The sequence below is a fragment of the Leucoraja erinacea genome, chromosome 9 (genome assembly GCF_028641065.1).
Source record: "Leucoraja erinacea ecotype New England chromosome 9, Leri_hhj_1, whole genome shotgun sequence".
Taxonomy (NCBI): Eukaryota; Metazoa; Chordata; class Chondrichthyes; order Rajiformes; family Rajidae; genus Leucoraja; species Leucoraja erinaceus.
In genome coordinates this window covers 50,006,215-50,033,375 of record NC_073385.1, presented here as the reverse complement: position 1 = coordinate 50,033,375, position 27,161 = coordinate 50,006,215, and the positions used below count along the sequence as shown (strand labels likewise).

At 40.4% G+C, this 27,161-nt stretch overlaps 1 protein-coding gene across 4 annotated transcripts; it reads right to left on the bottom strand.

The window, feature by feature from the left end:
* Nucleotides 1-1,690: 1,690 nt before the first annotated feature.
* max (myc associated factor X) lies at nucleotides 1,691-25,539 on the bottom strand. Of its 4 annotated transcripts, none has more exons than XM_055640773.1 (5): nucleotides 25,331-25,539; nucleotides 17,475-17,582; nucleotides 9,037-9,126; nucleotides 5,266-5,395; nucleotides 1,691-2,870 (listed from the first exon to the last, which is right to left on the bottom strand). In XM_055640773.1, the coding sequence occupies exons 1-5, from the start codon at nucleotides 25,364-25,366 to the stop codon at nucleotides 2,683-2,685; spliced, it is 552 nt and encodes a 183-aa protein (XP_055496748.1). In that variant the 5' UTR covers nucleotides 25,367-25,539; the 3' UTR covers nucleotides 1,691-2,682. The 4 variants fall into 4 exon arrangements, with proteins under 4 accessions (XP_055496748.1, XP_055496749.1, XP_055496750.1 ...); XM_055640774.1 differs by having other exon boundaries at nucleotides 5,272-5,395; nucleotides 25,331-25,527; XM_055640775.1 differs by lacking the exon at nucleotides 9,037-9,126 and having other exon boundaries at nucleotides 25,331-25,526.
* Nucleotides 25,540-27,161: the final 1,622 nt, after the last annotated feature.

Genomic DNA, 27,161 nt, shown 5'->3' with positions numbered 1-27,161 from the left:
CATAGTTACTACTAAATAATCAATTTCACAAAAGACAATCCCTTCACATAAAACCACACTGACTATATGTATATATACAGCTAATACTATCTAATCTTGGCAACGTGCTGGTAGACCTCTTCTGCACCTCCTCCGAAGCCTCTATCCACATTTGTCCTGTAATAGGACAATGCAGCCTTACCAAAGTCCAATGAAGTTGCAATTGCTATGAATTTGCTCTCGCTCCAGATTTTTCTTTGCAGCCCTTTCAGTCTTTCAGCACCTCACAAGTATCTAGCAATAATTTCTATACCTCAGCCAGACACCTGCAATTATTTCTTCAACTTTCCAGTGTCCTTGGATATAGCTGAACAGGACCAGATTTATCTAACTTCGTGTATTGTACATTCAGCACCTCCTCGACTGGAAGGTATGTATGCTTGACATCACTTTCTTTTTATAGCTTTTGCACTATTTTCTGGAACAGTACGTTTACTAATACTCATTCTTTAACCAGAAAGGGAATTTAAAAATATCAATGTCTTATGAGCAATCCTTTCCTGCTGGGGTTTGAAATGCATTGTGGGAGTATGTGTACCATGCATTCCCACTCTAGTAATTTAACACTATCCCCAAACTCTATGGCAAAAAGACCAACTTTCAGGAGACAGTCGGGTGCATGCAGAGATTAATAATTAAGCACTCTAAGGTTATCAAAATCAATTAGGAACTTTCCAATGTAATACAATTATGGGCTGAAGTCAGTGGATACAATAGAATCTCCATTATGAAAGTAATTTGTTGGATACAACCAGCTGACATGGGCTAATAATACATGTAAATTTATTAGTATGTTTAATTAGACAGGGCCATGATTAAACTAGCAAAATAATTTCCTTGTGCGGTAAGCAGCAGATCTGAATAGACTTCCTTGCAATGTATTTGCAATTTTGTTGTTGCCTAGTGACAGATACACACACCTTTCACTTTGTTCTTTTCAAAAACATACTTTACTTATCCTTGAATTAGTTTCTAGCCACTCCACCAAACAAGTTAGTAACCTGCATCATACTTACAGGCAAAGATTCAAACAGAACTGGCATAACATTCTGGATCAGTTTAAATTAGTAAACTTTGACAAGTAGTGGAGGGAATTGGATTAGGTACGGGAGATTACTTTAACCTAACATCATGTTTAGCACCATAATTGTAGGCTGAAGGACCCATTCCCATGCTACACTGTTCTGTTCTATGTCTGCTTCAAACATATTGACTAGAGAGCTTCAACATGTCCAGAGATGAATAGTTGCATTACATAAACCCGAGTGAATAAAGATGGAACTGAAGTGTGGCTACCATCCGGTACAATTATTCTAAATTATTCTCCCTTCTATTTCTAAGTACAGCTCTATATATCATTCCCATTGCTCTGTTGTACTCGAGTTTGAACTAATTGTTTCACGTATAGTATATCTGATATGTTTCGATAGCATGCAAGCAAAGCTTTTCACTGTACCTTGGTACATGTGATAATAATAAACCTAAATTTCTTAGAAAAACTTGCACATTTCATTTTAAAGACTGTTGACTGATTAAATAAATTGCTGCTGTGCTCATAATTTACTAAGAAACCCATTGATTAGTATCACTTATTTATGTACCTAACTTGCTAATTTAGTTTTATTTAAAAAGGAAAGACGTAGGCAAAATAACAAGGATAAAATAGTTTTTATTTATAGTCTCATAGTAAAGGTCAGCCTCAACTTGCAAGACATTTCTTGGCAGTATGTACAACATACCTGTAATTTCCATGGAATGAAATCAAATAACAACAAAGAGACAAATCTACGTAATACTACAACCTAGTTTAAGCTTAGACCAGTAATTGAAAAGCAGAGACAGACAAATGTACACACCCCTGACACAGCCTGAACGGTGCCTGACAGCCAGTTGATTGTTCAAACATCAATAATTAGCAGTTTTGTAAATCAATGTAATTTTGTATTATGCAGACCAAGGCTTAAATACAATTATTTCATTACCTGCTAAAACATAAACTTAACATACCCTTTTTGGATGTACTGACAGTTGCCATTTCAGTATCATCAAACATTCTTTTAGGGGCACTTAAGCTGTTCCATCATTTTTTTTGTAGCGTCACAAAAGTAATTCAAGGCACAGAATATTTGAGTACTTTAATCTTAAACACAGCGGGAAAAAATGAAATGCAACTTGACTAAAGTCAGACTTTAAAGCCAAGTTTCAGTGAACGTTTCATAATTGAATAAAAGAAAAAAGCTCTCAAAACAAGATTTAAAAACTAGTCATATCAGCAAATAGTTTGAAATACAACTGTACAGATTAACAACATCAAATAACATGTGCCTTGCTTCCTTATTCTTTCAATAGCATATCATTGAGACTAATCTTTTTGTCCACTGGATGCCACGTGAATAAGTCTTAAGAACTACTGCAAAGTTCCTTTCGCAGAAGACGGAGTCCTTAATAGTTTGACAGCTGCCATTTTGTAACTTCGAGGAAGAGCAGGGACTCCTTCTACTGATGAAACAAGAAGCTATCCATTTAGCAGCATCTTGTTATGATCCTTATAGCACAAAGGGGTCTGACAGAAGACAAACTGAAAAGTATAGCTATACACAAGAATCCCTAGTAAAAACCAGCCAGTTTATTGCCTGAACAGACTCAGCTTGCCTCCATTCGCAGTTTCTTTCTGGTCTGCGGTTCTTCAGTTTCCGACTCTGAAGTCGAGTCAGAACCCCCGTCAAAAGCAGAAACTGCACTGCCCTTGGGATTGGTGTACAAACTGCTGTCAGAGGATGAAAAGTTGGCTTGTAGCTGAGCAGCTGCCCGTGCCTTTTCCAATGCACGTACTGTAACAGAAAAGTAAACAAAACCCGTTACCGCACAATTAAATAGTCGACTGCAGTCAACTACCACAATGCACATTCTTGGAATCTGCCACCAACCCTGGCAGCATGTTCCAGGCATTCACCACCTGTGTGTTAAAAAAAGTTGCTCTGCATATCTCCTTTAAACATTGTCCCTCTCACTTTCAAGCCTCTCAGATTTGATTTATCCATCTTGGGAAAAGGGTTCTGACTTTAGATGAATATTAAGTCGCATTTTTTATGTCTGCATTGCTTTACTTGAATACATTTCTGCAGTCAAGTGTTATTGTAATGTCTACAAGATTGCAGCTAATTTGCATTCTTGATAATTATAACTACTTTCAGTTTACTTGTTAGTACTCAAGTGATAATTTGTTCACAAAATTATAATAATACCGCAGAAATGTATTTTCTAACACCAAGTAAATAATTCAGTAAACCTGTTTCCTCATTCAGCATCTTCATCTGATTTCTGCCCACATGACACACTGAGCACCATGAAGAAACTTTAAGCTGGGTAATATTTTGTTTTTTTAAGCTATGCAATGTTATTTCAGTTATAGCGTTAAAAAGTGAAACAGGAGTATTGTATACAGACTTATCACATGATTTGATAAGGAATCATTCTTGGCTGCAAACCAAAAGGAAAGTTCAAAGTCTCTACATCAAACACTGAGTGATTAGAAAGTTTTTTTTTTTAATCCCAAACCAATGCTAATATGTTAGGGCCACAACATGCATAACCATCACTGCAAACGTAAAAATCTGAACACAATACGCTACAATTTCTCAGTTTATTTGCACATTCATTCTGGTAACACTTGCATCAAAAAACAGTTTACATCCACTTAAAACCCTTTCTTTCCTTTAATTAAGGAGCATTGGCAACCTATTATGGAATATCCATTATTCAAATACAAGCACTGTACTTTTCTACAAACTGCATTCAAACCAAACATTTGTTCTTCTTCATTAACTCAGTTGATTAAATCCTTACTGGGGATCCTGAGTCATACAGCTTTGAAACATGCCCTTTGGCCCAACTTGCCCACACCAACCAACATGTCCTGCCTGCATTTGACTCGTATCCCTCCAAACCTGTCCTATTCACGTACCTGCCCAGTTGTTTATTAAACATTGCAATAGTCCCTGCCGACATTGGAAGCTCATTCCATACACCCACCGCCGCTTGTTGCCTTTGAGCAAAGTAGTATTACTAAAACAAATCTTCAAAAGCCTTGCTCATGATAGACAATAGGTGCAGGAGTAGGTTATTCGGTCCTTCGAGCCAGCACTGCCATTCAATGTGATTATGGCTGATCATCCCCAATCTGTACCCCGTTCCTGCTTTCTCCCCATATCCCCTGACCGCTATCTTTAAGAGTTCTATCCAACTCTCTCGTGAAAATATCCATAGAACCGGCCTCCGCAGCCCTCTGAGGTAGAGAATTCCAGACTCACATCTCTGTGTGAAAAAGTGTTTCCTCGTCTCCGTTCTCAATGGCTTACCCCTTATTCTTAAACTGTGGCCCCTGGTTCTGGACTCAACCAACATCAGGAACGTGTTTCCTGCCTCTAGCATGTCCAAACCCTTAATAATCTTATATGTTTCAATAAGATCCCCTCTCATTCTTCTAAACTCCAGAGTATACAAGCCCAGCCGCTCCATTCTCTCAGCATATGAATCCCGCCATCCCGGGAATTAACCTTGTAAACCTACGCTGCACTCCCTCAATAGCAAGAATGTCCATCCTCAAATTAGGGGACCAAAACTGCACACAATACTCCAGGTGTGGTCGCACTAGGGCCCTATACAACTGCAGAAGGACCTCCTTGCTCCTATACTCAACTCCTCTCGTTATGAAGGCCAACATGCCATTTGCTTTCTTCACTGCCTACTGTACCTGCATGCTTACTTTCATTGACTGATGAACAAGGACCCTCAGATCCCATTGTACTTCCCCTTTTCCCAACTTGACACCATTTAGATATTAATCTGCCTTCCTGTTTTTGCTACCAAAGTAGATAACCTCACATTTATCCACATTAAACTGCAACTGCCCACTCACCCAACCTGTCCAAGTCAACCTGCATTCTCATAGCAATAATAGCAATGAGAAACTAAATTAGTCATGTCTTTTACTGACAATGTGAAAAAACTATTCATTTTTAACTTTTAAAATGTTGTGTGTTTGATATGGGACACTTTTGTATTAACTGCAATTTTAACGAACTTGTGTATGCAGATGACTTAATCCATTACAAAATAAACAAAGGTCGGCAAAACAAGATTTTAAACAAAATTCCCATTCTGAGAAATCGGATTGTTTCATAAAATTCCACTTCGCTCAAAATAAAAACTCTCAATTTGACATACCCTTACCTTGCTGCTCGAGCAGAGTATTCTGTCGCTTCAGGTCGTCGATGTCCTGTTGATGTGTGTGGTTTTTCCGCCTCATATACTGAATGTACTCTGTGGCTTTATCTAAGATTTGGGCACGGGATGCCTATATAAACAAATTTTTTGTAAAGTGCAAATTAAAGTCTGTTATGTGGTACCAACTTTCTAATACAAATCTTCATTTCATCAAGAAGGCAAAAGGCCATGGGAAAGTTAAAGACAACACAATTACCAAACCAAATTTGTTAACTCTGTTTTGGTCACAAATATATAAAAAATCATTTTATTAATGGAGGTACACAAAGTTCCCACAATTGTGGTATAAGAGATAGCTGTAGTTTGTAATGCTCACATAATAGCTGCATGGTTATATCAAAAAGTATGCCAAGCCCTCCAATGATAAAGGCATAAACGGTAAACAAAAAAGCACAAGGAATTTAAAATGAAACACTTTAAGTTTTACTTAGTTATGTGCAGCTAAAATATGGAAAACTGATATAAAATTGTAAATAAATAAATAATATGCAGAATAGTGTCTCAAACCTGCTCTACTATTCATTAAAATTACAGCTTATCATCCAACTCGAGTTTGCTTTCTCATATAATCGCAATGTTGTTCAATTTCTTTCTCAACCATATGTAATTTTTAGAATGTCACTATTCTATGAAACTAACACTCACAAATTTTACCTCAATGTATCCATTCACAAATTTACTTTAGTTCTTAGGCTATCCAAAGTTAGAGTACATTTAGCACTATGCCATGCAGAATTGTCAATTCTTGTTGGACAGGCTAGATGCAGGAAGATTGCTCCCGATGTTGGGGAAGTCCAGGACAAGGGGTCACAGCTTAAGGATAAGGGGGAAATCCTTTAAAACCGAGATGAGAACTTTTTTCACACAAAGAGTGGTGAATCTCTGGAACTCTCTGCCGCAGAGGGTAGTCGAGGCCAGTTCATAGGCTATATTTAAGAGGGAGTTAGATGTGGCTAAGGGGATCAGAGGGTATGGAGAGAAGGCAGGTACGGGATACTGAGTTGGATGATCAGCCATGATCATATTGAATGGCGGTGCAGGCTCGAAGGGCCGAATGGCCTACTCCTGCACCTAATTTCTATGTTTCTATGTTTGGCAATGATGCACATGCTGCCCACACAATCAGGGGTTTTAAATACAAATATAAAATGGACCAGCAAAGATTAAACTACTGGACTTGTTGCCAGAGTTCTGAGCCACAAATTCCTATCTCAACATGATAGCCAAGATATTTAAATTCAATTAAACCAATCTGGAATTTGCAGCAAAGGAGAGCACGACACTGCTGCAATCAAACTATCTGGTTCACTAATATCCTGGAGACTCAAAATCTGGTATCCTTTCCAATCTGGCCAAGAGACAACTGTGACTCAATGAGGCGATTGAAGTTAAATTTGGCATTAATGTTAAATGACACATTAACCGTGTGGTCCACATCCCAGAATTAATAAAAGTTGGTCCCCTTTACAAAAGGTCACAGGTCAAGACTGTTTTCCTACCTACAAAATGTATTGTGGTGCATCCACATTCAGTACTATCTGTATCGTTAGTGCCAAACTAGAAACAACTTGCCACGGTAACTGAAATAAAATACTTCCCCTACTTTACTTCTGGTGCTTTTGTAATTAGATTTCATGAACCATTACGTCTGTTAGACCATTACGTCAGTTAGGAATAAGCAAAACAATGCAACTGACATGCAGAGTGATGCAAGAACAATTGCACAAATGGGAAATCAATAGTCAAGCTTTTCCCTGTTCAAGAGTGTTCATAAATTATGAACCAACATGTGCTAACAAATTCTTAGAGCAAACTACACTTCACTGTATATTCATTTTTATGGTTGGAAATCAAATTTGGATCAAAACTATGAGTATCCAAAACATTAGCTACCCAATCATTGCATTTAAGATAGACATAAATCTCTGTGGGCTAGGCAGATCGCTGGAGAAAATGAATAGGGATGTTTCAGCTCCAGACCAGCATCTGCAGTTCCCACCTACACAACCATTGCACTAAATGCAAGCAGCAAATAGTTGAAATCTGAAGCCAATAATAATTCTCATTTTAATCAAAATAATTTGGACAATAAAAAAGACGGCCGTCTGTCTGTCTGTCTGTCTGTCTGTCTATCTATCTATACAGGGTTCGTGCACTTGGAACAGCTATACTTTCAAGGTCCAAAAATCCCATTTTCAAGGACATTGATGGTTTATCAAAGACGCGTATAAATTGCTTGGCATTGGACGATTTGATTAATTACCAAATAAAAGAACGAAGATTGGCTGGTCACCATCTCAGATTTGATTGAAAATCATGTTTTGCACACCTCTGGGACAAAGAACCCAGCAGAAAAATCAACTTTCAACTCAAAGTTGCTTCAAAGTTATGAACCATTGATATAGCTCGAATTATTGCCAAATGCCCATTGGAATTTGGAGTTGAGACCTTGTTTTCTGTTGTGTTACTTGTGTTCTCTGATATACAGGCACTGATTTTCAGGGAAATCCGAGAAGGTGATCAGTCAATCCATTAGTCCACATTGCACAGAATGACACGAAACCACATAATAATTACACACAAGATGGTTAACTAATCTATATTCGTACTTCAATAGAGCACTTTGTCCATTTTATCATCTTAGTTGTTCAATCTGAAACCATGATAATGGATAACTTTGCTTTTCAACCAGTCCCTGCAAACCTGTACTGTCTCTGCCTGCTTCAAAGTTTCCACTATTGTCCCTGTACCCAAAAAGACAAGGATTACTGCACATCAGTGAAACCAAGAAAGAACTGCAGATGGTGGAAAAATCGAAGGTAGACAAAAAAGCCTCCCTACTCGTAACAAGGACAGAGTCCCCAATGTCCTCAACGGAAGTGAGTTGTGGTTGGCGCTTCTCCACGCTGGCTGGGCGTAAGTCCGGACATCTCCGGCCGCCCCAGCCCCCCCCAGGACACTCGAGTGGCGGACGACGACCAGGCGCCGTGGACAGGGGGATCGATCGTGGCTGCGGATGAGGCGCGGTTCAAGACAAATTCCTTGTATGTGTACATACTTGGCCAATAAACTAATTTCTGAACAGCTGAATACTCTTTTCACTGGCAGATCAGCGCATGCTGTTGGACTGGGTGATCATGGTGACTCTAGCCATGTGGTCCTCTCTAGCTACACAGACTTTCCCTAGAAAACTCCAGACAGTTGAAGCCACACGCCCTATTTATTGGAGCCACCTACATGAAGCTTAGATGTTACTCTTCATTATTGCATGATACATGGGGTGCTGTGAGCAGTGTTGCAGAGCTAATTTTGGAAGTGCCGGAGCTGTCAAATCATTTCAGGTTTTGGCTGAGGGGGGGCAAGCTAGTCTCCCAAGTGGGTGAAACAAGTTTATAGCCTATCACTACATCCCAGTGTATAACTAGTACAATAAAACATATAATTAATTTATTAATATGACAAAATATTGTACGGTTGCACTCACTAATTATCAGGATAAATAATTATCAAGCAAGTAAATAAAAAGGCAGTAATCATGTATTTCTACAGAGGTGGCGGCCCAGCACCAACTCGCCCTGACTCTCCCGCAGCTGTGGGCCTTCACATTCACACCCACCCACCGGTTAATTGGCTTGATAAATGTAAAAATTGTCCAACATCCAGCATTGTCCCTGGTGGACTCTTTGGAAGGTACAAGTACAAGGTACTCACTCCGCCCGCCTGCAGACCCGGAGCTCTACCTCTGGACCGCGGCGCAGCCTGCCCGACCAACACGAGGCTGAGTCCTAGTGCTCCTCCCCCCTACAGGGAACATTGTTAGCAAACATATCTAACAATGTTTCCCGACTTTTAATAAAAACACGCATTATAAACGATGAAAAAACGCCACATTACTCTGCATGAATTAAAACTTTTATCATGTGAATTTTCAAGGACCTATGAGAAATCCAAGGACTTAAGTTTCAAATTCCAGGTCTTAAGGACCATACGAGCCGTATATATTATTATTGTTACTAAAACTCTCATCTTGTTTGGACCTATATTTGTTTGTGCAAAAACAGTACACGATAGCGATACGATTTTTGGCCCACCTTACTCACCATTGTCCTGTGATGTAAATTAAACAAGTTTGGTGTGCATTGATTTTATATTATGCAAGTTATTTACATTTAAAAATCATTATCAAACCACTTCTCCACTTGCATTGCCTGTCTGCCGCGTTCAACGTCACAATGGGATCCCGAATCTCATTTACATTTTTTTTTTAAAATCGCAATTTAAAAAAACTTTTAATCAAATTATTCCGTTTTCATGAACAGCTAACATCGTTTTGGGAAAAAACGCAATTTTCATTGAGAATTCCATTTAAAAAGAGAACGCTTTTTTCATTGGGGGTGGGATAGCGGGGAGATTTCATTAAAAAAACATTGAGATTTTCATTGTGGGCGGGGGGGGAGGTGAGGAGTGGGGGAGCGGGGGGTCGGGAGAGTGTTTATGGAGGGATTGATTGACTGAGGGTAGCGGAAAGGAGAGGGAGTGAGAGGTGAGGGAGGGAGTGGGGAGGGAAGGAGAGGGGAAAGAAGAAGGAAGGTGAAGAGGCCTGGCGTGGGCCGAGTCTCAGGGCTGTAGCCAGGCCTGTGCTTCTGTATGACGTCACAACGGGAACCTGTCAGCAGCGCCTGCGCAGTTGGGGGCTATGGATGACATTGGGGAACGGGGCCCAACGGGCCCCACTTGATCTATTACCTGTATAGATTAAACAAATGTTTGCATTTAACCAATCATCTTTTTTTTTTACAGAAACTGGCAGCCCTGAATGGAACTGCAGATAATTATATGCATATTTTGTGGAAGTTCAAGATTGCCTTATAATGACCCTGCAATGGTTTAGATCACGTTAAAACTCCAGCAAACCAGTTCATTTGAACATAAATTCTTTTAGCCTGCATACCATTTACAATTTATTTCACTTGAGTTAATTGCATTTAAATTATTTTAAACAATTCAAAAGCAAAATAAAAACCTACAGCTACTGGAAATTACTCACAGAATTAATTTATGGAAATTATTATTATTTCTGTCACAGATGCTGCCTAATCCACTGAACATCTCCGGCACTTTGTTTTAATCGTTACAGTTGTCAGACATCCACAGACATTCGATCTTTGACAGTCAGCAAGTCTGGTGGCGTGGGTTATGGACAAAGCCCAGATCATTGCACAAACCAGGCTCCCTTCCATTGACTCCATCTACACTTCATGCTGCCTTGGCAAGACCACCAGCATAATGAGGGACCAGGCTCAACCCGGTCACTCCCCCTTCTCCCCTCCCCAAGAGGTACAGACGTTTGAATGTACATACCTCCAGATTCAGGAACAGTTTTTTCCTAGCTGTTATCAGGCAAATGAACGGTTCTCTCATCAGCTTGTAGTGCAGTCCTGACCCCCCCCCCCCCCCCCCCCCCCCCATCTACCTCATTGAAGACACTTGAACTATCTTTAAATCGGCTTATACCTTGTGCTGAATGTTGTACCCTTTATCTGTGCACTGTGGATGGCTTGATTGTATTCACGTAGTCCTTTCTTTGACTGAATCACACGCAAACAAAAGCTTTTCACTATACCTTAAGAACGTGTGACAATAATAAACTAAAGTAAAGCCCGTGCAATTTACAGAACGTAGAAAAATAATTGCAGCTATCGTTCATATGATCCTGAGCCTGTGGTCATGGCCAATCCTCTCAATACCATCATTCCACTATCTTCACATACCCCTCAATGCCTTGTCAAGAAATCTATTATTCAGTCTCGATTCTTTTGGGAAAATTGCAGAGATTTCTCCCCTGCTCAGTTCTAAACATCTTGTAAACAGAGACCAACTCCTGGTTCAAGATCCCACCCCCAGTCGGGTGAAACACCTGTTTTGCATCGAGTCTGTTAATTTGTCAAAACTTAGTGTGTTTCAATAAGACGACCTCTCTGTGTTGCATGCAAATCACAAGCAGTTCACGTTGCAATCTGCTAAAGCAAAAGGTTTGAAAGGAAATCTGGGCTATTATAATAAATCACATCTCTCTCAATTTCTCACTATGTACCCTCCGCAATAAATCTGAACAATTGACTTCTAATCCCTTTCAAAAAAAAAAAAAGAGAAAAAAAAACTACAAAATGTTTCACTCCACTGTCACTTTTGTACAACAAGAATATTGCCACTGAGGAGTTTATTTGACCTGGTTTCATTTTCTATAATTGGTATGCTTTCTGGGTTAGCATTCTACCTGATGGTTATGCAGGCTTGACCCCATAACTATCAACGGTTGCTGCCTGCAGAAAGGCCATGCAACTCTAATACTGATTATTAAAAAGTTAATTCAAACACAGGATATGCTGGAAACTCTCAGCAAGTCTGCAAGCATCCACGAAAAGAGATAGAGTTACTGTTTCAGATCAAGGGCCCTGATTTTCTAATTTTTCAATGTTTACAATACATCACCAATAGTTAACCAGAGGTTAGAAGTACATAGCATGGAAACAGGCCCTTCGGTCCAATCACTCATTTCAATCAAGATGCCCCATCTAAGCTAGTACCATTCGCTCACATTTGGCCCATATCCCTCCAAATCATTTTTATCCATGTACCTGTCCAAATATATTGCGTTCTAATTGTACCTGCCTCAGCTACTTCATCTGCCAACTCGTTCTATATGCCCACTGCCATCTGTGTGGAAAAAGTTGCCCCTCAGGTCGCTATTAAATCTTTTTCCTCTCATCTTAAACTTTTACCCTTTTTTACCCCACAATTTACATGCATGTGCACCATGTGCATTTACTTTCTTTGTTTCATGATTTTATACGCCTCCACAAGTTCACCCCTCAGTCTCCTGCGCTCCATGAAATAAAGTTCTAGCCTGTCCAACCTCTCCCTATAGCTCAAGTCCTTGATATCTGGCACCACCCTCACAAATCTTCTTTGCACTATTTCAAGCTTAATGAAATCTTTCCAATAACAAGATGACCAAAAGTATTCGTCAAGTCAAGAGAATTTATTGTCATGTGTCCCAGATAGGACAATTAAATTCTTGCTTGTTGCAGCACATCAGAATATTGTAAGCAAAAATACAGAACACTTCAGTTCAATATACACATAAATAAGCAGATAAAATGCAATAGGCTGTTACAGTTCAGAGTCTGTTTGTTGGCGAGTTTAATAGCCTGATGGCTGTGGGGAAGAATCTGTTCCTGAACCTGGATGAAGGTAGCGGAGAGATGAGTGCATGGCCAGGATGGTGTGGGTCGTTGATGATGTTGGCTTTTTGAGGCAGCAACTGCGATAGATCCCTTGGATGGTGGGGGGGTCAGAGCCGATGATGGACTGGGCAGTGGTTACAACTCTCTACATCCTTTTCCGCTCCTGGACGCTCAGGTTGCCGAAATGATGCACCCAGTCAGCATGCTCTCTACTGTGCACCTATAGAAGTTTGAGAGAGTCCTCTTTGACATACCGACTCTCCGTAGTCTTCTCAGGAAGTAGAGGCGCTGATGTGCTTTCTTTATAATTGCATCAGTGTGCTGGGACCAGGAAAGATCGTCGGAAATGTGCACGCCCAACAAATTGAAGTTCTTGACCCTTCCAAGTTGATGTAAATGGGATTGTGGGTCCCTATCCTACCCCTTCCAAAGTCCACAATCGGTTCCTTGGTTTTGCTGGTGTTGAGAGCCAGGTTATTGTGTTGGCACCATTTGGACAATCGGTCAATCTCACTTCTATACTCCGACTCGTCCCCATCAGTGATTCGTCCGACAACAGTGGTGTCGGCAGTGAACTTGACGATGGACTTCGCACTATGTCCGGCTACGCAGTCATGAATATAGAGTGAGTAGAGGGCTGAGCACGCAGCCTTGAGGTGCTCCCGTGCTGACTGTTATCGAGGATGACATTTCCACCAATACGGACAGACTGTGGTCTGTGGATGAGGAAGGCAAGGATCCAATTGCAGAGGAATGCGCAGAGACCCAGATCTGAGAGCTTGGTAATCAGCTTGGTGGGGATAATCAGCGTGCCGTGTAGTCAATGAATAACAGCCTGACATACGAGTTTTTGTTGTCTAAGTGGTCCAGTACGGAGTGGAGAATCAGTGAAATCGCATCCAATGTTTATCTGTTATGGCAGTAAGCGAACTGCAGTGGGTCGAGGTTCTTGTCGAGGTAGGAGTTGATATGCGCCATAATCAACCTCTCAATGCACTTCATCACCACAGACGTTAGTGCCACTGGTCGATAGTCATTGAGGCACGTCACCTTGCTCTTCTTGGGCCCTTATTGATTATTGATGCGCTTTTAAAGCAGGTGGGAACCTCAGACCTCAGAAGTGAGAGGTTGAAAATGTCCGTAAAAACTCCAGCCAGTTGGTCCGCACATGTTTTTAGAACACGACTGGGTATGCCATCAGGTCCAGGCGCTTTCCAAGGGTTCACCCCCCTGAAGGATCTTCTGACGTCAGCCTCTGTGACTGAAATACCGTCACGGCGAATGGGGTCTCGGGAAGGCACATCAGTGTTCTCCCTATCAAAGCGTGCATAAAATGCATTGAGTTCCTCAGTGAGTGATGCTTCACTGACAATTGAGCTGTCTCCTGATTTCGCCTTATTTCGAGGTTATGGCATTCAAGCCCGCCAGTTGCCGAACATCCGTATCATCCTCCAGCTTGGAGCAGAAGTCCCTTCTGGCCTTTTTGATGGCCGTACCAAGACTTATCTGGACTTCTTGTGGACCTCGTTATCTCCAGACCTGAATGCCCGGGATCTGGACTTCAGAAGAGTACGGATCTCATGGTTCATCCAAGGCATCTGGTTAAAAAACACTCGGAAGGTTTTTGTTGGGATGCAGTCCTCCACGCATTTCTTTATGAAGTATGTAACAATTGTGGCGTATTCGTTCAGGGCCATTGCCGAGTCGCTGAACATTGCCCAGTCTACAGACTCCAAACAGTCCTGGAGTTGTTCCTCCGCTCCAAAGTGAGGGCGAGGGATAGAGCGATAGGCGTCTTTGATGGTCGTGCAGCAATGGTCGAGGGTGTTTGATCCTCTGGTGCTGCAGGAGACATGTTGGTAGAAGTTAGGGAGCGATAAGGTTGGCTTTGTTGAAGTCCCCGGCTATGGCTAATGCCTCGGGGTAAGCCGTCTGGTGCTTGTTGACCATGGCGTGCAGCTCCCCCAGTTCACATTACTCCATGTGTGGTTTCACCAATATCTTGTACAGCTGTAACATAATGTCCTAGAAAACCTCCAATACCCGATAGCCATCTTCACTGTCTGCAAGACCACCAGTTTTTGTGTTGTAATTGTGACTGTAAATTACACTGATTTCCAAGAGAAAGATATATAAAAACTTTGATAACTATTTCATTCTTGTCGTATTTTTGATACTATCTGTCTTTTAGGCTGCTTTTAACAACAAAAACCTGCATTTTGGTACAAGTTCCAAGCTCAAGAATGTTTCATGGCTGATTCGTATCTTTATGCCATCAGCCTGCCATATTTCCATAACAGTTAAAGCCCTTTATAACAGGTTGGTTCTTTACCATACCCTGCACTCAATGTTTAGTGAATTGACATAATTAAAATAATAAAAGCAGGTTTGCTTATTAATGTCATCCTATATAATTAACATACGTGCATTTAGTGGTTCATTTCCATGTGTTAAAGTACAAGAATACATTACAAGACATATACCAGAGTGGAGATAAGTTGCACCAATTATTTAATGCTCCAGTTAGACTATATCTGGAATACTGTATGTGCGGGTCTGATCTTCCTACTTAATGATGGATGTAAACATGCTAGAGGGTGTACAGCAAAAGTTCACAAGATGGTAGGTTTGTCACACAAGGAAAGATGCCAAGCCATGCAAGATTAAGAGAGAATCTCATAGAAGCAGGGCTATTCAGGACAGATGAGATGAAATTATTTTGGGGGTTGGGAATTTTCAGAATTCTTTACCAAGAACGATATGGGGGCTTATCAGTCACTATATAGAAAACAGATGGAGATTTTGCAATTAAGGAAATCAAGGAATAGAAAGTCTATGCAGGAAAGTGACAGAGTTAAAGGATCAGCCATTTTTTTTTTGAAATGGCAAGGCAAATCGAATGCACACTTGTTTTGTCTCCTTGAGTTCTTATGTTAACAAGAAACAAAATGTAATAAAAATCAACAATTGGTCAGTCAATCAAATCTGATAACAGGTAAAATTTGCTGGCTGACTGTCCATTGACTCCACTTACCCATCTCATTTGATGTGCATGAAATGTGACAGTGTATTTGATGGAGTTCAATGCCACAGATTGTTTAGGAGGGTGAAGGTCTGAACAATATGAAGAAAAGCAACAGATTGTACACGAGGTGGACATGGTTACAGATAATTGGAATTTGAGTGACTCGGGGGTTTTTGTGGGACTTATTAATGGTCTCTTTGCATCTCATTATATATTAAAGTAATTTTGACAAATGCAGGCATCATAATTAACAAATGTGCTGATGACAACAAAGCTCGCAACAGTACCGATTGATGAAATTCTGTCTAGATGGACAAGGTGATGTTGATTGGATGTTGATATGTTGATTGGGCAAAGGGGCAAAATAAATGCTGAGATAATGAGCCAAACAGAAAAATCTCAGCATTCACATTCATAGGTCCCTGGCTTAGAAAATACATCTGCATTTCAGTGGCCATACCACAAATTTCATGCTTCATCTATTTCTGACATTAACCGTCATGGATTTGAGATAATTGGTTTAAAGACCTCTAGTCCTAGACTACCACTAGTGAAGACATCCTCTCCACATCCACTCCATCCATTTCACTATTCTGTATGTTTCAATGAGTTCCTCCCTCATTCTTCTAAACTCCAGTGAGACAGGCCCAGTGCCGACAAATGCTCATCATAGGTTAACCTGCTCATTCCTGGGATTATTCTTTTAAACCATCCTCTAGATTTCTCCAGGGCCAGCACATCCTTCCTCAGATATAGTGACCAAAATTGCTCACAATATTCCAAATGCGGCCTTACCAGCGCCTTATGGAGCCTCAGCATTACATCCCTGTTTTGTATAAAAGCCCTCTTGAAATAAATACGAGCATTGAGTTTGCTTTATTTACCACCGATTCGACTTGCAGATTAACTTTTTGGGAATCCTGCACCAGCACTTCCAAGTCCTTTTTCACCTCCAATTTCTGGATTCTCTCCCCATTTTGAAAATAGTTTATGCCTTTATTCCAACTACCAAAATGCATGATTCCTCTACACTATATTCCATCTGCCACTTCTCTGCTCACTCTCCCAACCTGTCCAAGTCCTTCTGCAGACTTTCTCAACATTAATCTGCCCTTCCATCTATTTTCGTATCATCTGCAAACATGGCCACAAAGCCTTCAATCCCCTCGTCCAAATCATTTACAAGGTAATACATCCTTGTTTTGGATTAATAAATATTTTCAATCTGTACAAATGTTCTGATAATCTTCCACAGCTATATTTGTATCTCTCTCTAATCTTCTGTTTTTGACAGTGGACAAATATATCCTATCGAATCATCATCATCGTTGAAAACATCAACGGGCACGGTGCCTTACAATGCTATGTACGACTTAAGTGTGGATGGCCGTTGGCTCGCTAGGAGTTTACCCACCCTTTGACAGGTCTTGTTTTTGGTCCTGCTGGGGGTCCACAGCCCCCTCCTCACCTGGCATACCAGGTGGGGGAGACAGTTTAGTCACCGACTAGTCGGCCATGGAGCAGGTAGCACGGGATTACATGGCGGGGGGAACTCCCCCCCAACCAACCCGAACTGTATGGGGTAAACCTAGTCCATGATTTAATCCTTCTTAGCCCCGGTACCATTTTCACAGATCACCACACCACCACAACGCTTCCCAAGCCCAATATTTATTTATTGATAGTGCTCACAAAAGGCAATGCAAAGGAATGGAAATAAGAAAAAAAACCTCTAAACTCATGTTCATCACCATATTACAACACAAGCACACTATGTTAAGTATTTCTGAACATTTTACTTTCTTCCACCCAAATTAAATTTTCTTAACAGAAACACAAAGTAGTAAAAAAATGCAGCAGAACTTAAGAACACCAACCTTTTCGCCCTGGAGTGATGGTACGGAGTCACGTAAACTGTGAAAGCTGTCTTTGATATGATCTCTGCGTTTACGTTCCAATGCATTGTGGTGTGCTCGTTTGTCTGCCTGAAAGACAATTACCATTATTTGAAGTACACTTTAATGTAATCAATCTCAAGACGTCTTTTACTATTGCAATATTATTCAGGTCAACAACATTCATGATTTGATTTTCATAGACTGGTAAATAAAAGTTCAATGGATTTCAGTATGCTTTGACAATAGTTAGAATGGGCCACATTCCAAGTCACTTTGGACAGATTGGCATTATTTGACAGTGACATTATTGAATCCAAGGTTGCAAGTCCTTACAGAATGCACTTATTTTGGAAATTAGGTTTCTACCCTCCCTCAACAAACCTTCAAAACCTTATGGTTGGGAGACCAATGTATTTTTTCCCTTGAAAGTATCAATTTGTTTTATTATTTACCAACAATTCAAAAAATTCTCAGTACAGACTATAAACCAGTTTATCCTGTTTTCAAAGATAGACACTAAGCAGTGAACTCAACAGATCAGGCAGCATCGCAGGAGAAAAACGATAAGTGACATTTTGGATTGGAATCCTTCTTCAGACTGCATTCTGAAGAAGGGTCCCAACCCGAAACGTCACCTATCCTTTTTCTCCAGAGATGATGCCTGGCCCGCTGAGTTATTCCAGCACTTTGCGTCTATCTTTGGTATAAACCATCATGTCTGAAGAAGGGTTTCGGCCCGAAACGTTGCCTATTTCCTTCGCTCCATAGATGCTGCTGCACCCGCTGAGTTTCTCCAGCTTTTTTGTGTAACCAATAATCTGTAGTTCTTTGTTTCTCTACATCCTGTTTTCAAGATTGAAATAAAGTCCAAAGTTTAAAAGATAGTTGAGGATTTAGCATTGCAGTAGCCATATACAAAAAAAAGATTTAAATTGAGTTCTAGTTCAACGGTGCAAACTCCATTGTTAGAACTTAATGTTTATTCCCTTTCTCTTCACCCAAAAGAGTGAAAAAAAAGTTGTATATCCTAATTTCTCCATAATCAGATTACTGTGCGTATCTGAATTTCAAAATCCAAGCTGCCTGGTAAACTGAAGCAATGGCAACATGTGAAATATGTACACTCAGCTGACAAAAGGCAGGCCAAACTCTAACATCCCAAGTCCTGCCCCAATTTGTGCACGGTCCATCTTGTGATGGCAGGGGTTGGAGTAAAATTACTATGAAGCTGCACATAAACAGCCTGCTCACCAGTCTTAGAGATCGCTAAATTCTAGAGCCACAGCCAGAGGCATTTGGCCCTGTGAATTATGAAGGGGCCTTTATAAAACGTAAATCATTGGAAATCAGGGAGAAATCTCTCCCGTGAAAGGAGTAATTGGAGAAAGATTGCTGTAGCAGTGGAAGTCGTATCATAATTATAGGACTGTTGCAAAAGTTTATCAAAATAACATCCCAGGCCATTGTCAAGATGCAACATCACCATGAACACAGATGACTGCAGATCTCTGAATTCAGTTTACAAATCTTTAGCTAATACATGCCTTACCCCCATGCAGTAAAACCAGCACAATATTCAGCATTCCACCAAACAACATTCATTTCAAGACAGAAATGAAGCACAAGTTTTAAAAGATAGTTGCATGAGCTACATGTGACCATTTCCGACTAGACAATCTGACTACTTCCATCTGATATTTAACATTACAATTGCCAAATCTTAAGAACAACATTCTCTGTGTCAATTATGATTGGAAATTTAACTGCAGCAGCCACATAAACGCTGTAACTTTAAGAGCAGTAGAAAGATTGGGTAATATGTGGCAAGAGACTCACCATCACATCTCGCAAACCTCAGCCACCATCTTCAAAGCAAGTCATGAGCATGAGGAAATAACTGTACTTGCCTGGAAGTTTACTTGCTATACCAATAGTTCAACATTATCGTGGTCAAAATAGTCAGCTCAAAGGCATCCTATCTATCATTGCTAGTATTCACTCTCAACCATTGGTATATTGTGACTGTAGGGTGTGCCAACTTCAAGATTGACTGGACTGTCTCAAGCACTTTAAAGATCAAATGGTGTAACTAGCAACTCCCAGTCAAACATGGCCCTAACCCGGCAATACACTGGTATCCTTTATTACTAAAAGATTACAATGATGTAAAACTCTCCTTCATAACAGCCTTGATCATATGGGTCACAATGGTTTGAGGAGGCAAATTAATTGTCTATTCAAGAGTAATTAAGAACTGGGCAGCAAATCCTGGCCATACCAGGATTATGCACAAGAATACATTTTTTTAAATTGATTTTTTTTTTTTAGTTTAGCGTAACCAGATTTTAATTAAAGAAACTTGACAGGCCACATTCGACAATGGTAATTAACTTCTAGCCATCACCAAAGACTGTGATCAAGATAAATAAAAAGAACAGCTAGAGAATAATATTTAGTGTTTAGAGAGATACAGTGAGGAAACAGGCCCTTCAGTGAGGGAACAGGCACCGAGTCCATGCCGACCAATGATTCCCGCACGAACACCATCCGACACACCAGGGACAATTTACAATTGTACCAAGCCAATTAACCTACAAATCTGTGCGCCTTTGGAGTATGGGAGGAAACCGGAGCACCCGGAGAAAACCCACAGGTCACAGGGATAATGTCTGAACTCTGTGCACACAGCTCCCATAGCCAGGATTGAACCCGGGTTTGTGGCACTGTATGCATCAACTCTACCGCTGTGCCATCATGCCGTCCATTTCTAGTTATATTTTGTATATGTTACTGTAATACACAATTATCCAATCTTTTCACAATGTAATTCCAGCACCCGAGAAATTAATGGTGGTACCAAGCAAAGTTTGTTTATATTTATTCATACCACTCAAATGACATTTAACACTCAAATAACTCAAACACATTTTTTTAATTCTAGCTAAACGAGAAGAGATTTTTAAAAAATTAGCTATCAGCACCTATTCTTAACCTTAAGAAAAGGGAATGACAATAATTATACCAGTATAAGTAATTTTTACTGTAAAACCTGTGAATTCAACCACAATGGGTCAATAACACTCTCCTCAAAAGGGAAAAACAACTTTTCATTTATTTTGCATTTCTACTGACATTGTAGCACACTATTTTAACAGTCTCGGCCATATGATATTTTGGAAGACCTAATTAAATGTAGAAAACAATAACTCTGGTGAAGCCAAATCTGGAGTCCTGAGTTCTGGCATCCAGATGTAACAACATATTCTACTTTGAAGTAGTGCAATCATAATAAATAAGAATCTTTGCTTGCAAGGGTTTTCATGGAAATTGGTCCTTCTGGCCACCAATTCCACAATGACCATTAAGCATAATGCTTATACACAATCTTATTCTCCCCAAATTTCCATCATCTCCCTCCAGAATTTAAACACACCTGTGCACAAAAAGGCAATTCACAATGGCCAATTATTCTACCATAATCTACCATGTTCACAGGAGAGTAGATGCAAGAATCTGCAGATGATGGTTTAAAAAAAAAAAAAAAACTTTGTGAGTAACTTAGCAGGTCATGCTCTGGAGGATCAGGATAGGCAATGTTTGCCCTGCCTCCACCTCTCTTTCAAACTTTCTCCCTCCTCTCCCACTATAATCAGTCACGAAGGGTTCCAACCCAAACATCGCCTATCTATATTCTCTAGAGGTACTCCCCGACTCCCTAAGTTTTTCCGGCACTTTGGGGTATTTTTTAAATTACTTTCACATCATTGGTAAGGAGGATAAAACACAGCTCCTGGTGAAAACCCTCAGAAAGAGTATTAAACTCATAACTAGAAGATTGAAGAAAAGGAGTGCAAGCATAAGTATTTTTAAGAACCATAACATGTTTTTTTTAGGATTCATGGTGTGAATGCTGGAATCTTATTATTTGATTGAGGCAGACCTCAGTCGGTTAAAATTGATCATTATGTTTCCTCCACCCTCATCTTCTACACTGGGTTCTTCAGGGTTGCATGCTAAGCCCATTACTCAACTTCCCTTAGACCCATGAATGTGAGGCCAAGATCAATCAGTGCCTACTCGATCTTTTAAGATCGCCGAGCATACCACTGTTGTTGTCTGGGAATCAACACAGATGAGACAGAATACAAGGAAGAGTTTGGGCATATTGTGTCGCTGTGCAAGCTTGATACATCAGTAAGACAAAAGAGTTGGTTGTTGACCCAATGGGGAGAGTAGGTGTTAAAACAACCCTGTATTTATCAACGGAGGAACTGCAGAAATGGCCCAGCTTCAAGTTCCTAGGTATTCATAATCACCAGCGACCTAACCTGGTCCCTTCACATTGATTAAGAAAGTGTATTTACTTTCTTAGACATCCGAGTAGATTCAGCATGCCCACAATGATTTCCTTGAACTTCTACAGATGCGCAATAGAAAATATTCTCACAGGATGCCTCAACTTAGTATGGCAACTGGTCTGTTTTTGACTGACCGAACCTGCAGAGAATATAGTGAACACAGCCCAGTCCATCACAGGCTCATCATTTCCATCTTTATGTTGCATTGCACTAGGAATGCTGGAAAATATAGGTAGTGATTGTTGCTGACCTAGCTGTTCTCCTTCCTCTCTTCTATATTCAGGGAAAAGATACAGGTGCTACAAAAGATACAAAAATCAGGTGTCCAAACTTAAGAACAGCTTCTTCACCGCTACTACCAAACACCCGAACAAATCATCACTTTTGTGGCGGTGCTGTCACATACACTTACTCTTATTTATTGAATTACCTCATTTGATTATTCTCTTATTGACCTCTAGTTAGCACTACTTAAGACTGCACGGTCTTCATGCTATTCTGATGTTTTGCATTCCTTGTTTGTTACTGTATTTATCATTACAGTATACTGTTTACTCTGAACTTCACTTGAACAAGGAATTTCATTGAAGCCGGGTGGCAATTACAATAAAGTAACTAAGCTAAACAAATCTAAACTAGTGTTGAGAACCAGGCAGGTCTCAGAATAAGTAGCCAGCCCCAATAACAGGAAATGTTGGCTGCAGCAAGTTGCAAGAGAACTCACTCAGGTTATCAAAATCGAGTTCCTTCATCTGGCTCTATATCCAGATACTTCTCGATCTAAGTGTGATTCGAGCAATTTCTGTCCTTATTTCAGATTTCCAGCATGGAGATTCATTTCGAACTGTCAGCCAAATGGATCTGAGATGAGCAGTTGTTTATTCACTCAGAAAGTAGTAACTCTTTGGAAATCACTGTCCCAGAGGGCTGACAGTTAATAAGTATATTCAAAACATCAGGTATTTGGCTCTTAGGGAATCAACAAAACCAATAAATGATATGTGAAGGTATGCGGGAAGTTGGTGGAAAGGGGGTGAGAAGAAAAAGAGAAACAATGAACTGCAGTTGTTGGTTTACAAAAAAAAAGACAAAGTGCTGGAATAATTCAGCGGGTCAAGGAACATCTCTGGAGAACATGAGTGGGTGAAGTTTCAAAAAGAACGAGGGTGGTCAATTAGGTCCTCATATTCCAAAACGATATGCATAAGCATTTAAAAGCTGCAGTAATGGAAAAACTCTCTGCTAAAGAAATCACTGTGAGGTTTCATCAAACATGCTAGTACAGTTCAGCCTGCTACAAGTAAATGCATCAGTGAATGAAAGTAGCATCAATCCAAATCCTTTAAGGGCCAAATTTGAACGTGCCAAAAGTGTGTAGATTTATTGTTGAAATTGTTTCATTTGATTAGCAAAGGAAATACTTAGGTGCAACAGAAGGCTATTAAACAAGAAAGTTAAATGCATTTGTGTCAAAAAATATGTTTCTAAAAAACTCTTATTTTGCAATCAAATGCACCAAAATTCAGAGCAAGCGCAAGGTGATGTTTGAAATTCTTTGAAATTTAGGAAAATAAAAATATTATAAAGCTAGCACGAGCTGAAATTAATTTACAACCCATTTAAAGTGATAAATCTGCTTGGAACAGCAGTATTACAAATGAGTTTTATTTGGAGCACAACATTTATTTCACTCCAAACTGCGAAGTGTACATTCACAGTGAGATCACAATTCTTGTCTCCAACCATTCATTATTAAAAAGTAATCTATAATCCTATCATTTCCCAGCCATAAATGCACATTTACATTTCTTATTGCCATTAATTTTCCTCAGGTCAAAATTACCTATTTCCTTGACATATGATATAGATTAATTACAGATAAAGTTTAACTCAATTATGGGTGACACAATGAACAGACATTTTCCCCCGATTATTCCTTCAAAACCAGTCTCAATCTCAATGCATTTTCTTTTCAGGAAATCAAGCAACAAGATTGCAGACTCCTCCACAACAGCCTGCTGAATTTACAGATGTGACAATAGAGATCACACGTTGCCTACTACATCAAACCATTCCCAGTTGCCTACAATTTGAGAATATACACACACACACAATTATCAATGCTCACAAATCAACAGGCCATTTGGCAACTAGCCGTTGTAAAAGCAATGTGGTTGATAATGCAAACATAATATATAGACTATGCTGTATAATCACAAAATGAGCTATGTTGTTCCATTATCACCCAAGGTTCTTGTACCAATTTATTATTTAGATATTTCATATCCAGGTAATGTATGGAGTTGAATACCAAGTTAAGGCTTTTTCAAAATAAAACTTTTTCTACAATAATAAGATCAAGAATTATATATACAAGCTTCCTAGAGTCCATTTTGTGTTATACACCCACAATCAAAAGAAAACCTTGTACATCTAACTTAACTATTTACATTTGTTATTGATCTTTTTTAAATGTTTCTTGAAGAACACGAATAAGAATCCTTTTCAGCAGCTGGTCATCCGAGACGCTGTATGAAATACATTTACACAACTGTAAAAGAGGAAGGGGAAAAAAGCGTCACGCCGAATTTCATGTTTTTTTAAAAACTTTTCTCAGGTTTTCCATGAGTAAACCTTTCATATTGATGGGACGGGAAAGGGTGGACAGAGTTCGAGGAAATAAAATGGCTAACAAAAAAAAAAATTACAAGCTATTTCCAGTAATCTAATTGTCACAGGGGCGTTGAGGCTTGTGAGCAAAACTATTTAATCCTGTATATTACATAACTAGGAAAAAAATGAATAGGTTAAAAATACTAAATACGTTTTAAAATATCTAAGCCAACTAGATTAATTTAACCCTAAACATTAAGGAGCCTCGTTTAGGTACGCTTCGATGCTAAGAACGATCGCTTTTGTGTTTTTTAAGTGAATAATAAGCCCGATTTCTCTCGAGGCCTGTGGTTGGATAATCGCCCAGGAACAGGCTCCGTGGAAGATAGCATTGGCCTTCCTTCAACACATCGCCAGTTCCTGTTTCGGTCTCGGGGGCTCCTCTAACCGAACCAGACTCAAGATTAAAAATCAAACCAAGTACTTAAGAGATAAAGGGGGATGGGGCGGATCATTAAACAATTGTGATTTTTGTTTTCAAAAAAGAATTGAATCTCTATTGGTTTCGGATGTTTAAATTTTATATTAAAAAACAAAGCGTCGACACGGGGTCTATGTTAATCCTCCGTCACGTACCGCTGTCTGAAACCTCGGCTGTTCTTCCTGAAAAACAGACAAGTGACAAAATGATCATATAGGGCTAGAGTCTGGAGATTCACACAAAAAAAAATCCACGGAGAGAAGGGGCGGGGAATCCGTAACTACAGAGAAAGGAAAAATAAATGTATATAATCAGGAGGGAATAAAAACAAACACGTTCAATCCAACAGCGGTAAAAGGCCGAGGCAGCCCGTCCAGACTTACGTCGCTTTCCACCTCGATGTCATCGTTATCGCTCATGCTTTTAGTTTAAACAGCACAAAAAAAAACCTAACAAACACGGCGACCTTAAAACTGAAAGTGAAAACTCCACGGGGTAGCTGGCTGTATCAACCCTTATGAACGTGGAAGAAAAAGGAGATAAACACACAGGATAACCCAGCGGAAACCACTCGTGACTCCAGCAGCACCCACCGCCGCCAAGGCCCCGGCCCGACTGCGCACGCGCACGTGACGCGTTGCCGTTCGGGAGTTGTAGTTGCAGTGGGCCGAGTCACGGTCCGTACCTCCCGCGGGCAGACTACATTTCCCAGAAAACCACATTTGTTTTTCTCAGCGCAGGGGAGGCGAGAGCGGCGGAAGTTGCACGTTGCGTTGGAGCGCCGGGCACTTTGGGAAATGTAGTTTTCTCCCCCCTTCCCCCCCCGCGTCCGAGCTGGGCTCTTGTCCCAGCATCCTTAGTGGCATGGGAACGACATGGCTGCATAGGTAAGGACGGAGCTGCAGATGGACTCAGCACTGTCTGAACCTTCTGTATTTGTAGTCGACAGGGCAGTACTCTGCATATCGCCAACTTGGATGTGTTGTGCATACTAACGTGCTGTTAGTGCCCTTAAAACTGTCTAGTGAAGGTGATTTGACTGTTGTTGTCTAGTTTATTCCATTCCCTTAAGGTTCTTACAAAGAATGAGTCCTTATAAATATCTGTCCTGGCGAATGGGGTTTCTATTTGCATATCATTTCTCTTTCTTGTTCTCCTTTCTGTTGAGTATGTTATGTATCTATCTGCAGTTATGCCCACGATCCCCTTTTGAATCTTGTACAACATGGCTAGTCTGTTCCTTGCCCTTCTTGTTTCCAGCGTTTCCCACTCCAGGTCAGACAGCATCTGGGTGACACTGCTACCTCTATTGTAGTTCCCGATGCAAAAGCGTGCTGCTTTCCTCCGTACCTCTTCGAGTTTGTTGATATGATCAGTTTTGTATGGGTCCCAGGCGCATGAAGTGTATTCCAGTCAGGGTCTAACCAATGTGTATGCTGTGGTTTTCATTTCCTTTGGGCAGAACCAGAGGTTTCGTCTAAGGAATCCTAGTGTTCGGTTGGCTTTAGTGACCATGTTGTCCACGTGTTCCCTCCACGAAAGCTTGTTATCAAGATGAACTCCAAGGTATGGTTGTGAACTTGTACGACGAAGTATTTGTCCACAGAAGATGTAGTTTTGAGTAAGTGGTTTCTTCTTGTTTGAAATTACCATAATTGAGCATTTGGTTGGGTTGAAGCTCATCTTCCATGTGTTTTGCCATAATTCCAAGGACTTAAGGTCTTCTTGTAAGGAGTTAATATCCTCTACAGCAGTGACAGGCGAATATACAAGACATCATCTGCAAAGAGTCTTGTTTTACAATTTATGTGTTCAGGTAGATCATTAATGTACGTCAGGAACAACAGTGGTCCAAGGACTGTGCCTTGCGGTACTCCTGACAGTACCTGTTCTTCTGAAGAAACGTTGTCAGCGTGAGCATGGTGCGAGTTGTTAGGATTGATTCTGGCCGAAGAATAGTACTGGTGATGTTTGCGTTAGTGTTCTCTCTGCTTAAACATTACCAGTAAATACCTTGGTTTTCTTCTGACAACGCGGAGACAAATTCTCAGTGGAGGGATATGGACGGAGGAGGCTTCGGGTCGGGACAATTCTGCAGACCTGTGGAGATCAGACAGGGCCCGACCAGAAACATCAACTGCCCATTCCCCCACTGATGCTGAAGATAGTCACAAAGTGTTGGAGTAATTCAGCGGGCCAGGCAGCATCTCTGGA